This window comes from Argopecten irradians, chromosome 14, assembly GCF_041381155.1.
Source record: "Argopecten irradians isolate NY chromosome 14, Ai_NY, whole genome shotgun sequence".
In the NCBI taxonomy this organism is placed as follows: domain Eukaryota; kingdom Metazoa; phylum Mollusca; class Bivalvia; order Pectinida; family Pectinidae; genus Argopecten; species Argopecten irradians.
In genome coordinates, this window is record NC_091147.1 from 33,773,860 (window position 1) to 33,790,982 (window position 17,123).

General features: G+C 34.8%; 2 protein-coding genes across 2 annotated transcripts in view; one reads left to right on the plus strand and one right to left on the minus strand.

Annotated features, from left to right (window-relative positions):
- LOC138307427 (D(2)-like dopamine receptor) overlaps positions 1 to 15,563 on the plus strand; it is a 28,351-nt gene extending 12,788 nt beyond the window's left edge. Inside the window, exons 2-3 of the mRNA XM_069248168.1 lie at positions 11,337 to 13,425; positions 15,434 to 15,563. Of these exons, the coding sequence (XP_069104269.1) occupies positions 11,337 to 13,425; positions 15,434 to 15,494 (2,150 nt within the window). The 3' untranslated portion in view covers positions 15,495 to 15,563. The remainder of the gene's footprint in view (positions 1 to 11,336; positions 13,426 to 15,433) is intronic.
- The window catches only part of LOC138308195 (26S proteasome non-ATPase regulatory subunit 1-like), a 206,243-nt gene that overhangs the window by 137,387 nt on the left and 51,733 nt on the right, over positions 1 to 17,123 (minus strand). The gene's annotated exons all lie outside the window — the stretch shown is intronic.

Below are 17,123 nucleotides of genomic sequence, written 5' to 3' on the forward strand. Positions count from 1 at the left end.
AAACAAAAACATTTTTACTAAAAACTTGATTTTTAAACATAAATTCAAACCTAGAGTAGACGAATTTATATGAACTGTTTATTTCCTATTCTCTATATAAAACAAGGACCAGATTAGGCAGAAAAATCTTCTTCATTCTGAAACTCTGCTATGAAATCCGACCTCAGAACTCTGCAGTTAATACAAATGTAGTCTTTAACTACAACATCCGATATTATCCAAAGATGCATTCAATATTCCAAACACAGCCTTTCTCGAGATCAAGTTTAAAAACCGTCTCAGGGTTATATATGGACAATGGATGCTTTAAAAAGCCACCAATTTGTTTCCTAGATTAAACAGCCACCATATCGGCTGACCCTGTCTATATCTTCAGTTGATATCCACCATAGTCTGTTCCTATATAAATTTTCATTAAAGTGAAAAGAGTTTAAATCTATACACACATCTGTGTAGCCAAGTAATGGATAGGAAACTGTCTTATTTTATCTCGTCCTGTACCACGCAAAAACCTGGAAACAAATTGCATGTACCAGTATCATATCTCCAAAATATCACAGTACCAGTCAACCTAACTTACAACAACAGTGATAAGACATGCAAAATTTGATAACATTTCCTTTATCATTGGGGAATCTTCTCATTTTTATCTGACCTTCATGATTTTTGTAATTTATGATACATGATTCTTTTTTTTTTCAATTTTAACCAATTTATACCACAAAATCTAACTGAAATAGAATCACTGTGTCAAAAGAACTTTTAGCTTGATTGAAATATTGTTGACCTTGAAGATTCAATGACCTTGAGCAGACTTTGATCAGAAAGAGAAACATGACCTTGAAGATTCAATGACCTTGAGAGAATTTTGATGAAAAAGAGAAAGTCATTTTGAAAAGCTAAGTTCTATTTTGTGACTTTTAACCTTGAATGCCCATTAATTTTGAAAGGCCATTGTTTTTCATAGTATACCAACATAAGGAACAGAGTACTTTGTAGAGTTGTGATGACCTTGAAATGATCGATAAACAAAGAATAACCTTCATTACTGACAAAATGATCTTGAAAAAAACCCATACCTATTGAAGCATTTATAGATTAACCTTATGGTAGACAAACAACAAAGACCATTGTTTTAACATTGAAGTATTTATAATCTAAAATACATTTGCTTGTGGTTCTGCTCTCACTTTGATCTTCCACTGAGTGCCTAAAGAACGATCAGGAACTAATGACCTTGAAATGATATTGACAAACAAAAGATTAGAGGCCCTAATGGGCCGTTGACCTTGAAACAACCTTGAACCCTCATTAAGTGTGGAGACCTGAGTGTCTGGGTTGTGTCACATGACTAGATTAGGGACGACCTTGAACCCTCATTAAGTGTGGAGACCTGAGTGTCTGGGTTGTGTCACATGACTAGATTAGGGGATAGTATAAGGAGTTTGTAATGGTCAGGTTAATGTTGTTTGTTCAATTTCTTGGTGTAATGACCAACCTGCCTAACCTGATCAGCCGTAGTACCACGTACAGCAACAGTATCAAAAGTGTCTGTCAGCTACCGGGCTCAGAAGCCAACAAGATATCAATTTACACCACACAAAGAAACTGTTACAAATCTCAGGCCTTCATCCGATACCACTTTCATTGGATTTTTTCACCATATCTGAAATTCAATCCAGCGTTCTCATACTTGACTTTTTTTTGTATCAAATAAGGAATCTTTTCAAAGAGAGCTTTAATACCAGAGACAGTTGGAGTTGATACAGCTAGCATCTCTATAACTAAGCCATTAGCTAGGTATAAGAGATTTTTAAAGAAACACTTCAACCGTCAAAAACAGATGTAAGGTTTTAATCTCTCCCTCTTCATATTAGAAGAGTAAAAGATAGAATGATTTATATCAGAGGAAATCGAAGCCATGGTATAGTGACACTGCATCTTCAACAATAAACATCATGCATCGACTATGCAATTTTATCTATTTTCTAAAACCTGCCCTACACACAAACATTCAAATATTTAAATTCTAGATCAAATGTCTGAATTTCAGGCCCCCATGGGCGTTTATTGGAATAAATAATGTATTCTCTTTCACACCCAGTCCTTACAGAATACCTATATATATGCAAGCACAGTTGAACATAATATGACATGAAGACCTTGTTTGATTTGAAGGCCTTTGTTGACCCACTTGTAGGGCCAAGAATTTTATAACATGTCTCAGCTGGATGTCCCCAGGACCAGCATATTTGGCCGGTATAGCCAGTATTCCAGATTATACAGGTTTAAATACTATAAATCAAGAAAGAAAATGTTTACAATTGTCATAATACACAGGGATACAGATTAGACAAGGACCAGTTTTGACAAGTACCTTAAACACTTTGATGATTCAGAGATTTACCTTTGTCAAGTTGAGTTTGAGTTGACGAGGTTGGATAGTATATATGTTATCATTTGTTCAATCAAAGATACAAGAAGTATCGTGGATGTAAGTTCTGATCATGATAAAGGATTGACTTTAGGTAAGGGCTAACCCATACAATTGAAGAGATTTACAATTTTTGTGATTTATCAACCACGGATTTGTCTGTTTTTGTGTCACATGATCAGTACAATGATCAATGAGGAGGCCAACACATCCTTAGAGAGCGAGGGGGGAGGGGGAGGTGGGAGGGGAGATGGGGGTCAATACCTTCGTCTTGTAATCAGCCATGTTTGTGTGGCCTGTACATAAATATTGGCAGTGCCATCTATCTCCTGTGGTTATATCCACACACATAATGGGCACCTCTGATGGTCTGTCAAAGCAAATGAAATATGATCATGCAATGATAATCTGACAGGGTGTAATGATGAGGTAAGAGGAGAAGTAATTTACACAGCGGTTAAATCACTCTTAGGGCTCAAAACCAAGTACAGAGGTAAAGGGAGGTAATTTACACAGAGGTTAAATCACTCTTAGGACTCACAACCAAGTACAGAGGTAAAGGGAGGTAATTTACACAGAGGTTAAATCACTCTTAGGGCTCACAACCAAGTACAGAGGTAAAGGGAGGTAATTTACACAGAGGTTAAATCACTCTTAGGGCTCACAACCAAGTACAGAGGTAAAGGGAGGTAATTTACACAGAGGTTAAATCACTCTTAGGGCTCACAACCAAGTACAGAGGTAAAGGGAGGTAATTTACACAGAGGTTAAATCACTCTTAGGGCTCACAACCAAGTACAGAGGTAAAGGGAGGTAATTTACACAGAGGTTAAATCACTCTTAGGGCTCACAACCAAGTACAGAGGTAAAGGGAGGTAATTTACACCGAGGTTAAATCACTCTTAGGGCTCACAACCAAGTACAGAGGTAAAGGGAGGTAATTTACACAGAGGTTAAATCACTCTTAGGGCTCACAACCAAGTACAGAGGTAAAGGGAGGTAATTTACACAGAGGTTAAATCACTCTTAGGGCTCACAACCAAGTACAGAGGTAAAGGGAGGTAATTTACACAGAGGTTAAATCACTCTTAGGGCTCACAACCAAGTACAGAGGTAAAGGGAGGTAATTTACACAGAGGTTAAATCACTCTCAGGGCTCACAACCTAGTTACCACCCTGCCATTGAATACATAAATTCATTAGAAGATAACTTTATCACTTTATCAACCTAGTTACCACACCAAAGTAATAATAAAGGGAGATAATTCTCTCAAATGTTCACATTTTTCATTTGGTTCACAGCCAAAAGGCAGCAGAGATATAAAAGTTTTTTGTTTGACACAATGACCACTGGTGTTATGATTTATCTATATATAAATAAGATCCTTCAATGTTTGTCTGGGCTGTAAATGCCATTCTGTCATCACCACCACCAGTTCGTCATCAGACTGTGATAATCTGTGTAGACAAGGAACACCAATCCCGAGTGATATGAAACTCCTGAAACAATGCTGATGATTCTATTTCTAACAATCTTTGTGTTCATCTCAGAACCCCTTAGATGATGTATAAAAAAACACCCCTCCAAACCAATAAAAAAAACTTCGAAACAAACATCAGCACAGTCCATGTTTGGTTTATAGGGGTCAGAGGTTACAAGTCAATCCCTGGATGTCCAGACAATGGCAATGAAAGAGATAAGACCATTTGTAGACAAATGACCAGAGAGTAGCTTAACATAGCTCCCACCAGACCAATGTGGTCATATAAAATAGCCGATCTCCTCAAAAACTGATTTGTCAAGATTCCATATGGGAGCAAAATGTTTTGCCATAAGAAATCTTTTTCGATATTAAATAAACTGCAGAAGTTTAGGGCTACTTAAAACACTCAATGGACTGGCTTGAGTTTATCAATGACACAGACAAGTTCAGAGTGAAATTACACATGATATTTTCTACTTTTACTTTCTACTTTTCTACAAAACATTTTTTTAACTTTCCCTCCATTCCAAGTGGATAAATTTGGTACAAGTTACGTGCTTCAGCATTTTCTGTGTTGAACATTTGTATAATGATGTTTTTTATTCAATATACATAGCAAATTTACAAATTTTAATGGAATTTCAACTCATCTTTGTGTTAATCCAACATTGCTTTCAAATCTAAGCACAAAAAATTGAAGCCTATATTAACAGCAAATTACTCCATAAAATCTCTGGAGAAATAAGTGTGACCAAGTTAACAGATAATATTCCTCCTGAAAATTGACCATATTTTTACTATGCTAGACATTATGCTCAAAAATGTATCTGTCTAGCAAACTGTCAATGGTGCAGATTTCTTCGCAACAAGAATGTTGCCTACAGCAGACGACAGGTCTCACAGGGCTGAACAGTCTAGCCCCTCCATTTACTACAATATGACTATGCACAGCCAATCACTATAAAGGGATAGGTTTCGGATACTGAGACATTTATCTTTGATCGGCTCCCATGGCAACGTCATGACATTCTCAGGCTCGGCAACCGAGAATTTTTCTTATCTTTATTTGGCCACCCCTGATTAGGGTAGATTATTCCATGCATTAACAGGTACAAGTTGTTTGTGTCGTTGCAAAAATATGACATTATTTTGCTCCATATCAGAGCAGATTACTGCCAATCGTTAACAACAATATGACAGACAGTTTGTGGGTTCACACAGTCTATACCTAAGAATACGTTGTAGAATGTGTACAGTAAAAACTGCCTTAGCTGCCATTGACACCTCTGTTTAATAAGGCCAACCTTGACCTGCGTTTAAAGGACAAGTGGCGACCACGACCATGTTTTCTTTGTCCCTTGGGTGATTTTAGAGAGATATAACCAACCAACCCCCCAACCTACCTAAATTCTATGTTTTGATGTGATCAATATAATTCAACAAATAGTATGTCAATTTGGTAAGATGAGGTTTTTTTGACTATTTTTTCTTATTAATTCAGGAAAAACAATCAATAAAAGTATTCTTTAAGCATATATGATCCTGAAGAAATTGTTTTAGATATCGAAGCCTAAATGTGAACCCACCTAAGATGATGTAAAATTGGTCTTAATATGTTTGTATTCTTACAGTCATAATTCTATTTATATTTACAAGAAAATAACCTTTTGTAATAAAGGTTCTATATGTTGGTCAATTCTATTGATAAGTTACCAAAACATTGGACAAAAACTTCAAGAAGTCACTACCATCTAAAATAAAATATTTTATCAGGGAAATGATTTTATGGGTCATTTCATGGTCATGCGGTCATTCTTGACCACAGACAATAGCCACCCATCACATAACAAGTTCTCCCACACCAGCGTAGGGAAATTTTCAAAATTGAAAAAAAAGTCCTTAGAAAATATTAACTTAGGATAGCGAGAGACTTGAGATACTGACACTGTCTAGAATGATTAATAGAGCCAGTTGAATTGGACCATCTCTGTCGAGATGACTTGCAGTTACTTAACTGGTTTTAATCGCTCAATATCATACAAAGATTTGAACCGACAGCTGGGATATGTTTCCATACCTGGAATATAGATTGGTTTAATTGCTGTGTAAATACACCAGCTTTCTATAGACCAGACAAGCAGCCATTGATAACGCTATAGAATTTGATACATTATATAGAGTGCTATGGATTTTCCTATTTAGAGAATATAATGGTATGGACTACTTTTTTATTTGAAAAATTAATTTCAATTGCAAAAAGCACATGCACTGCTCCAGCATGCAAGCAGAATATAAATGAAGAATTCAGAATAGAAATTTGAAACGTGACCAGGGTTTTAGCTATGAACTGTAACAACAACTGTCTGGTGCACTGTATACAAAAGAATTACAATGATACATCAGTAATATATTTCATTGTATTTTATATCGATTGTAAGCAATTAGAGTGCACGGATCAAGGTCATGTGGTAATACAAAACTAATTAAAATGTATTTTACCTGATGGATCAGCTGACCTCACAAAGCAACCATACACACAAAAACTTCTTTCTCTGTAAATCTTCAAAATAGTTCACTTACCTGCAAAGATAAACACATACAGAAACTTTAAATATAAGGCAGTTTATTATCAAAGAAAATATAAACATAATATTCTAGTTATGTAATTAATCAATCAATCAGAATAAACTTTTTTTAGACTGATCTTATTTTCTTCAAAACATCTGTTATTAATTATGCATGATGGACATTTCATATCACTTAGCAACAACTTAGGACAACATTCTGATTCTGACTGGGCCTCGATCCAAACTAAAGATTGACTCAAATACACGGCATTTAATCAATCTAATGCATGAAACACTCCTATAGTGTCCACTTTATATTTCACAGCAACCACATTTATTTGATAGGTTAAGATATCTTTTGATGGGTTTTGCTTTGTTTCTGATTTTATTTTCATTTTTTGAAGGGAGGGGGAGTGTTCACTTTTTTTATTATTATTATTTTTTGTTGTTGATAATATTAATTTTAATAAGTCTTGTCTAAATAAAGAAATGTTAAATTAGTCTAGCCTTTATTAAGAAAAATTATAGACAGAGTTAGTACACAGGATTAAAGTACGTCACACCAGCTATAAGGTGTAACACTACCAATTAATTCTGATAACTACACATGTATAATTGATGAGTTGTATCCAAAATTAGTTCACAGCATACATATATAGAGATGGTAACAGTTTCAGCATAGAAGATTATAGAGATCTTAATCCTTTCAAGACTGTGAAACACATTTGAAACAGATCAGAAATTTCTCACATTCCAGACTAATATTCACATTGTTGGGATTGGGGATACAAGTCTAAATCACAATAATTCGAGTCAGACATACTCTTTAAATTAATGGAAATGTTACACATTACTTTGATATGGCACTATCATTCAAATGCTTTTCATGCAGTCTTGTTCATTAATATGCTTGACGGTCATGAAATTTTTACATTATTGGTGATAACTCAAAGTTACCAGTGTTTCTTGTCCATTATTTACTGAGAATAAATTTTCTCCTCCCATACTTTCGACTTCCCGATGTAAAAACCTCATAAATGTAAAATGAACATTGTCAGTGTTCCTCAAGACCTCAACATCTAATACCATGGAAATGCACATTCATAGAAAACTAGATTGCTTATTTATACATAAATCAGAACTACTGTGTAGCAAACATGGAAATCCTACCACGGGTTTGATGGGTTTTTCTCTGGTTTTTCTGTCCAGTTATGAGTTTACGGCTTTGTGTATTGGTGTGCAATTTCTTTGAGGAATTTTAGCCATTCCCAGAATGTCATGACCTGGTATTCCTTGTCTTCATCTGTCTGTCAAAGACATCAGACAGATAGGAACAAATTCACATCAGCCAAAAAATGATGTAGTATTGTAAATTTAGCATTATCCAGATGCTAAGTTTTTGCAATAACATCTTTCAGTTGTTGTTTTTTTTGTGATGAAAATTTGCTATGTTTTCCAAAGACAGGCACACCAACTCCTCAACCTTGACAAGGGAGCATTTCATCATCTAAACTCACCGAACTTGTACAACACAACAGGGGTCAGATTAGTGGGATTTCATTACACAACTTGAAACTACAACAGAGCATTCTGAGATAAGAGTGTTTTTATATAAACTTAATGAACTTATGTGCTCTTCAAAAACATGATTGGAAGTCAACAACAACATTTTTTTCAGAATTGATTCCAATATAAGATATGGCTCTGATCTCACAAAACAAATTTGAGCTTTTTGTTTCAAGAAATCATAGTATGAAATCATTTCAACAACAATCAACTTTGTGACAAATGATACATAACTTAGTTCATATACTTATCCTTCTCAATTAAAGGGGCCTATTTTTTTTAACACATTCACCACTGAAATTGTATAATGAACTCTTCCAGCTTTTGTTTTAACAGAGTTTACATAATGTCTGCAGGGGTGACGGTCAGTTAAAGATCCCCCATTTGCTTCCTCTCTGGTTGGGGTTGCGAAGACACAGTTGCAGAAACATTCTGGCACATCCCTAAAATAACCAATGTTAATAAAGGACGTGGAATACAAACAAATACATAACCAAGCCAATGTAGATCTATAACATTATCATCCCTGTAAAATTTAAAGAAACACACATTTGTAGAAAATGATACACGAGGTTGGGAAGTCGATATGATAAAGGTCTATGGAGATACAATTTTTCACGAAGGTGAGGAAACATTTTCTCTCTGATGGATAGACGTCACGTAAGATTGACGAGGCGGACTTAATGACATACAAGCCTTCCTTATCACATTCAAAACTGTTTTAATCATCAAGTGACACAAATATTTGATAATCGATACCAAAAAATTATTTTCATACTGACACTGCCGATCCCAGATAATTCTCGTAGTCAAGTTTAACAGTGATCACATAAATGATACACATAAAAGTTACATCAGCTATCTATTGATGTAGATTCTTCCTCATTGATTTAATCTTCGTTATAATTATAATTAACCTTTGCCATTAACATTCCATCCATGTCAACAGTATATAATTAACGAAGGCCTACATATAAATACCCACAAATCATTCCCTTCCTTTATTTATACAATTTCAGCGGAGATTTCTATATAGATACACAATGTATTATTATTAGAATTTTCTAGATTATTACTTCAGCTATATGCATCCCGTAATAGCTTTACAGCCCCCGCAAGCAATCTACACGAAAACTTATTTCATATGAAAATTGTAATTTCTGATAACTACTGGTTATTGGTTATGTGTCTATAGCTGTCAGTTTGGTATCTATATATTTTCAATTTGTTTAATTTTCATCTTTTTAGTTTTATAACATTACATTTCGTATTTCAATTAATATAATCATGTTCCTTGTCTGTGAATTATGAAATCATTATGCAACTTACTGTATCAGCCAAATTCTCTAACAAAATATTTCTCAAGAGAACAAATTCAAGACGGCAATGAGGAGACACATACAACAGAATCAATACACATCCCTTTGTTATGTTATTGCAATGTTAGAGGTATTTTATTTTACAATAAACTCTCTCTTTGTGGTATAAATGTCTGTCGTCATCGTGTGATGGTACAACTATGTACCACATTATACCATCAACGTCAGTTACATGTCGGCAACATGTTTAGATTGGACCCAAGTTGTGGATGTAAAAAATAGAAATAACTATTGATGTTTTAAAATCATTTAGAAAACTTTACAACTGAAACAAACAAGTTATTAAGACAACATAACATGCGGGACAACTTGTTGATAAAACGATACCTCGATTACAAACATTCTGTAGCTTGTGTTACTGACTTGACAGCATCCAATCTGACCTGATTCTGGTAAAAGGTTTATTCTTAGAAATCACAATGTTTTTTAACATTTGTTACACTTTAAAGAAATTTAACCATGTTCTACAGCTGATTTACATAAACTAACTGTCTTAGTGACCTCTAATAATGATATCAAAACAACTTGCTTCATAAGACCACTTTCTTTGGGTTAATGATGATGGCCAATTTTTACACAACTTTAACCTGTGTATGAAGAACACTTAGCGATATTGTTTTCTTTGTCCCTTGAGTGGTATTTATAGACTTTGTTGATTGTACCTGGAGAATGCTAGACTTTTCACTGAAAAATCTACCAGAAAGTAAAATGAGGATATAAAATATTTTACGAATTTTTTCCACAAGAACATAAATATATGTAACCAAACTTTTTCTCCTTTTATCAGTTTCATACCATTTTAATTTCCTTCATCAAAAATCTGTTATGCCTCTACAAGAGAGTAACCTCCCTTTATTCTCTTTCAGAAAAAAAAAATTTTTTACTTGACTCAAACTTCTCCTTTAAAATAGCATATCTCCCCTGATAACTAAGTTTAACTTTTGATGGAAACTATAATTCATTCATTAAGGCATGTATCTCGGAACGTCTGCACTAACTGACATTTAGTTGAAGACACAATAACATATAATTGTTCAAGCAATGGCGTTTGACGAGTACGTCTTCAAAAAGAATTAGGCTCATCTAGTGACACAGTAACAATTCAGAGCTCAGTCCGGTAGGACTACTAGTGAAAGATTCCAATAAATAAAACATCACTGGATCCCTAGGTAGTCAGAAACGTGCTAATATACTAGACCATCTACCTGAATTAACAGCAGATTCACTGTAAACTATACCCCAGTCCCTACTGGGTCTGAGCCATAAAATTACCTACTTAATATCAGCATGGATTTGATGGTAACGAAAATGAATTAAGTCTTCATACTATTTTATATTTCAGATGGGAAACTAGAAATGTCTGTTGAATTATGTTCGCAATGATCAGCTCAGATCCAAAGCCTCAACAAATTGAATAAATATTTGAGACACGCCTATAAATATTATTTATGATAAATGTACAAATCGTATAAATATAAATGTTTGGAGTTTTGAATAACTTGCATAACACTTTGCATTACAACTCTTCAATATGAAATTGTAGACAAATCAAATCTAAACACTATTTAATAAACCACTGAATATAAACCTTAATAAGCAGACAATCTGTCATATCTGAATAGTCTAAGGGAGTCTTGACTATATCAATGCTTCACTTTTATGCACCAAGTTTGTACAAATAACATTATGAATACATGTATTTTTAGATTGTTAAAACATTTTCAATGATTTTGTAATAATTTGTATATATTATCAAAATTTGTTATTGCAATGTGTCTACCAGATTCCTGGTACACAGTTTAGAAACCTTTTTTTTTCATTTTTCATTTCTTGCCAAATTTTTGAAACAATATCAGATTTATATATTTTATCACCAATACTAATGTAGACCTTTATTTAATTCCAGGGTACTTCCCCTTTGATGCTGGCGTATGCGTTTTCTGGGTCGCAGTAGATGTCTTGATGTGTACAGCCTCGATTTGGCACATGTGTACTATGTCAATGGATCGTTTTTTCACACTGAAGTATCCGATGAGATATGGACGTAACAAAACAAAAATGATGGTCGTTTTGAAAATCTTTTTTGTGTGGATGGTATCCATCACCATTAGTAGTCCGATATTCATATTCGGGGCCAAAGACACAGCAAATGTTTACAATGACGGATTATGTGTGCCAAAAGTCGCCAATTTTGTGATTTATGCCTCAATTTTTGCCTTCTATATTCCTCTTACAATTATGCTTATAACGTATGTACTAACAATACGAATACTTTGGAAAAATCAACTTCTTATGAAAAATATTGAGCGTTCCAACAATTATCGACCGCGTAATCGCTACGGTGAAAATCGATGTGTGATTCGTACAATGTTATCTCCCCCTAGTGACGATGAATCGCGTAAGGTGAGCCTGGGAAATAACAGTGACACAGACGCTACAATGTTAGCTGGGATTCTGTCTCAACAGGATAATTTAAATCCTCATTTACAGAACCACGATACCCAAGATCCTCATGGTCATTATGACCTTGTCCCGTCTTCCGACGCTCAGCAGGACTCAGAACCTGAACTCGACCAAAACAATCTTCCTCCTTCTCCATTCAAAGGAGAATCCAATAGGTCAGCTTCCATGTCATGTCTGGAGATTCGTGTCTCAAATCCATCCGATGATGACAGTTGTCAGTGCGATTCCAGGACGGATTTACTTCAATCAAAACGTGATTCATGTCAATGTGAACACAACTTAGCTGCAAAACTTGAAACATGCTCATGTGAAATACAAAGAGACTTCGTTCCTAAGTCAAACCTATGTCCTTGTAGTTGTAATGTGAATACTGGATCAGAGTTTTGTCAATGTGGATCTCAGAAGGATCAAAGGGCCATAAAACGGGACCGACTGAGTCTACACTGTGCCGCGTCCTATAACAACATGCCTCACCTAGAAAACAAGACATCCTCACCTCAGCGACTGTCCGAGACAGTCCAGTTCCACAGCTGTGGGAATCTCACTCGCGATTTCAAATTCAAAGAATGGAAGCAACATTACTTCCAAATCCAACGAGAAATGGACCTATGTTTAAAGGATAGCTGTGGATCCCCTAATAAGGAGCATTCCTCACCAAGCAAGGAGTGCAATCACTGCTCTCCATGTAAGGAAAATTCTCTAAGTAAAGAGCAAACTCCTAAGGAGCGTTCTCCTCGGAAACTGTCCGCCAGCCATGGCAATATTCCCGATATGGAAGAAGTAGAAAACCATTACCGTGTGTATAGTCACAGCCAGTTGGCTGAAGGAGGCTATAATACGATGCGACCAACCATGTATGAGTCATCAGTGGACGATATGGAATCGTCTTCTTCGTCTGAATATCTTACCATCAACTTAAACCCAAGTTCATTCCACATGTACCGTCTGAATGTGCCACAGGATGCAACGATGCCACTCTTACAAAAATGTAATGGTACGGCTGTGGGTAACGGCCACTGTGTTAGCGACGATAGCAGGCGGCCAAGTGCCGAATCACCAGAGCATGTCTACTTCAAACGACATGACCCTTCGAAAAAGAGTATCAAATATCTATTGAAACGCTTTAATAAATCTCAAGGGATGAAGCAAATTCTGTCTAAAAAGGCCACCTCCAATGAGAAGAAAGCATCCAAGGTTTTAGGGATTATTTTTGCAGTTTTCGTTGTTCTATGGACTCCATTCTTCATCGTAAACATCTTATCTGTGTCATGTGAAGCGTGTATGGTGGCGTTGACGCCGGAAATGATGTCTGTTTTTGTGTGGATGGGATATATCGCCTCTCTGGCTAACCCTATCATATACACCATGTTTAATACGGCTTTCCGCCGAACATTTATTCGCATTCTCAAGTGCCACCTGTGTAAGAGAGGCGGATTCCGTATGGATAGCCTGGCGATGAGCTATGCTGCTGCGTCTCAACTCAATACAGACAGAAGGAATACAATGACAGTTCTGCTGAAGGACGATGCCAGGTGATGATGCTTAAAATAACTTTGGTGACAGTTCTTACACGACATGCATGAATGAACACAAACGTAAGAAAAAAAGGCAACGTTTCACACATAAGTGTATGAATGAACACATTAAAGCATGATTAAATGAGAAAAGTCAAGTTCAAGGTCATATTTATCACATTGAAATATTCTTTTTTGAGGATTGGCTCGGCGATTTGATGTCGTAGATCTTGAGTTTGAGACCTGGATAGGGCAGTTACTTGCGTTTATGAGATTTGATTATGCCTATACATGTAATTATCACATTATAATTTTAAGTCTTCAAAAATTTGATGGATCTTCAACATTTTCACCCATCTCAAGGTTTCGGACATTTCTTATTTTCCTGATGTATAGTAGTAACTAATTCTAGAATACCAAACACTGTTTATTTCAAGGTTATCACGAAATATAATGCTGATGAAAGTGGAAAATGATAAAACATTTTATATAGAAAACATTTTTACTGACCTTGAACTTACTTTGACCTTGAGTGTGATGGATACTTGATCACTTTGGTCTGCGGGCAGACTAACGCTAGGTTAATGGTTGGCCATACACTGGCTATAGTGGGAGCATGTGGTTCATACTGTAGATCTACATATTTTAACGCTAATGCTATTTTAGCGCTAATCATGATTGTGCTAATCATATTTCTATGCGAATGTACAAATTCATCATTATGCTAGCCTGACTGGATTGCACCAAAATATGTATGTTTACAGTATACGATTCGTTATCAATGTCCTGTATTTATATTTTATTTATATGATATTATATCAATTCTGCTGATGAAATGTGTATCGTTTGAAGATAGAAAGCATTATAGCTAATGATATTTACCTTAATCATAATGTTTATTTTATCAAAGTTAATGCAGTTCTAAAAACAGCCAATACGACAAACATATGAATTAATATCAGTATTAGATATTGCATAATAAATATTTTTTCACAACTCCCCTTCTATAATTTGTAATGTTTTCCATCTAAAGCTATTCATAGTTTCAGTTTTATTTTTCACTTTAATTACAAGATAACAGTATTTTCTATTACCATATTCGACCCAATAAGCCCCCATGTCCCTATAAGCCCCTCTCCCCCTTTTTGAGGCCTCAATTTCAATTGCCCAGGCATAAATAAGGACCAAAACTACATAAAACGGTATAAATTTGCAATAATTTTGACTTATTAGCACCTTTTCATTTTTATCAATTTTTTAAGCGCCCTGGGCGCTTATTGGGTCGAATACGGTATGAAACAATTTAAGCATGAAAAGAAGTATGCTGAAATTGTTACTTACCAATTTCTGTGTATATGTTTCTGTGGTTACGGTTTATACAACATACTTAATGTAACTGATATCTATGTATAATTCTATGTTACTAAATAAATGAGAACATGTTAATTTTTTTTCTTTGTTGTTCTAAATAAATCAGTATGCGTTGAATTTTATCTTCTAGACGTTTTTTGTAAGATTTAGATATTACATTTAAAGGATATCTAGCGTATTTCATAAATACTATTGTAAAATTGTAAGCAGCATTATAATGATCTTTTATACTTCAAGTTTATTATTGCATTTTAATATAACTGATTTTTTGCCATAACTGGGTTTTTTAAATAATGATCAATTGAATTCTTCCTGAATTATTTGGCTTTATTTGCGAGTGAATATCAATTATACTGGTATATCAATGTAACATTTTGTCAAACAGATGCCAAGCTAAAAAGTTAAGTTTATGTCACTTCGGCTTCTTGAATAGATTGTATCTGCAATTTTCTTCAGGAAAAAAAGTATGACTGATGTTAAGATTTTTGCCATCAAAACCAGTCAACCTCATTTCATCTTTCATTGCATACACAATTACCAGGAGAGGCATACGTAAAAATTATCAAAATTGAATATCTGGTCGAGTAGAAGGAATCTTAATTTACATAAAATTAACATTTAATTTTTAAAATAGTCATCAATAATTGTATTTCAGACGTGAATTCCAGAGTCATGCTGTTCATCTCCTTCTCAGAAATACCAGTCAAGTCAGATAGAGTGTGTGCGTGGGCAAAGCAGAAATATTTATAAACAAATATTTTGTGGAATAAACAATGTTCATTTACAAAAAATGTCTAGTGTTTTTTGTTATCAACTGTGCAACAATATGAAGTATTTTTGTCATAATTTATGACAATATTTAGTTTTTTTGCTATCACTGACCTTTTCTTGCCATTTTGTTGCAATTTGGTGTTTATATAGTTGATTAAGGGACAGAGGGCTTTTAGTCCATTTCTATATAGCAAGGGGGATAACTATTGAATGTCATAGAGAACATATGTCTGTGAACCAGGTATACATTTATGAAGTGCACAACACAGCTCTTCTTTATCTCAAAGAGATATACAAATAGGCTACTATTTTAAGTCACCTCTCAAAACGAGTAAAGTATACAGGCGGAAGTCTGCATATCTAGCAATAATTTTGGCTCATATCAGCAGGGGAGGTAACTGTTGGGTGTCATCGACAGCAGGCATCTGTGAACTAGGTATACCCTTATAAATAAGGTATCTGTTCTTCATTATCTCAAACAGACACACAAATCGGCTACTAGTCGCCTCACAAAACACACACGCTCATACAAGTATAGCCATATTCTATCAATGATCTGAACTTATAACAGCAGGGGAGGTAACTAATGGGTGTCATCGACAGCAGGCATCTGTAGACCTCAGTATTATATACAACATTTCTGTATTATCTCTTACATGACACATTAACAGACTACTAGTCATGCATGGTTCAAAACAAAACCACACTCACATTATGTACAAGTGAAGTATATAGGAGAAGAAATCCATAATCCTAATTTCTGAATAGGCTGTCATGCCAAAAAACAAAATGGCCATCACTTGGCTTGAGATGAATAGTTTGATTTTATGGAATAATTATTAACAAGACCAAGTCTGTCTATGAATCTAAACTAAAGATAACAGGATGTTACAAATATACAACTCATGTTCTGTACCCACACTGGAGTCCACCTTCTCAAAAACACAAGCTGTTTTTGAATATTATAATGAAGTCATCCAATTAAAATATGATTAACATCAAAAATTGATATTTTCTAAAAACTTTGATTAAAACTTTCAGGGCTAACAGTATGTTGCATTTCACTAATGGCTCATTATCGTTAAGTCCCCCAGCTTCGTAAGAAGGCGTTTTACATGTTCCACACAGACGAAGTATTCAGCGAAAACCGTCTAGCGACTAAATACTGCAGACAGAATCCATCAACTGTTTCTTGTAAATTAACAATCGGCTCCAATAGTAGAAGCCTCAGATGAAGAAAAAGTTATTTATATGCTTAATGTTTATTAAGTCTGGCCAAAAGATCGAAAATGATGACCAGCAATCATTCTGAATAGTGTATACGTTACTATGGACTCACTCACTCTTACTTTTGGATTAGCCAACCAGTGTTTAGCTTGAAATTGCCCTGATGATTACATTTTGTATCACGGTGACTTTTAGATATCTTATTATGTATGATATGTATGAAGCATGAAAACCAACACAAGAAATAGTGATAATGAATGACCTTATCACAGACAGAATGAAAAGAGACAGAAGATAATGCAACATCCTGCAATGACCTCTCTACCTAATGTTTTTTAAAATATCAA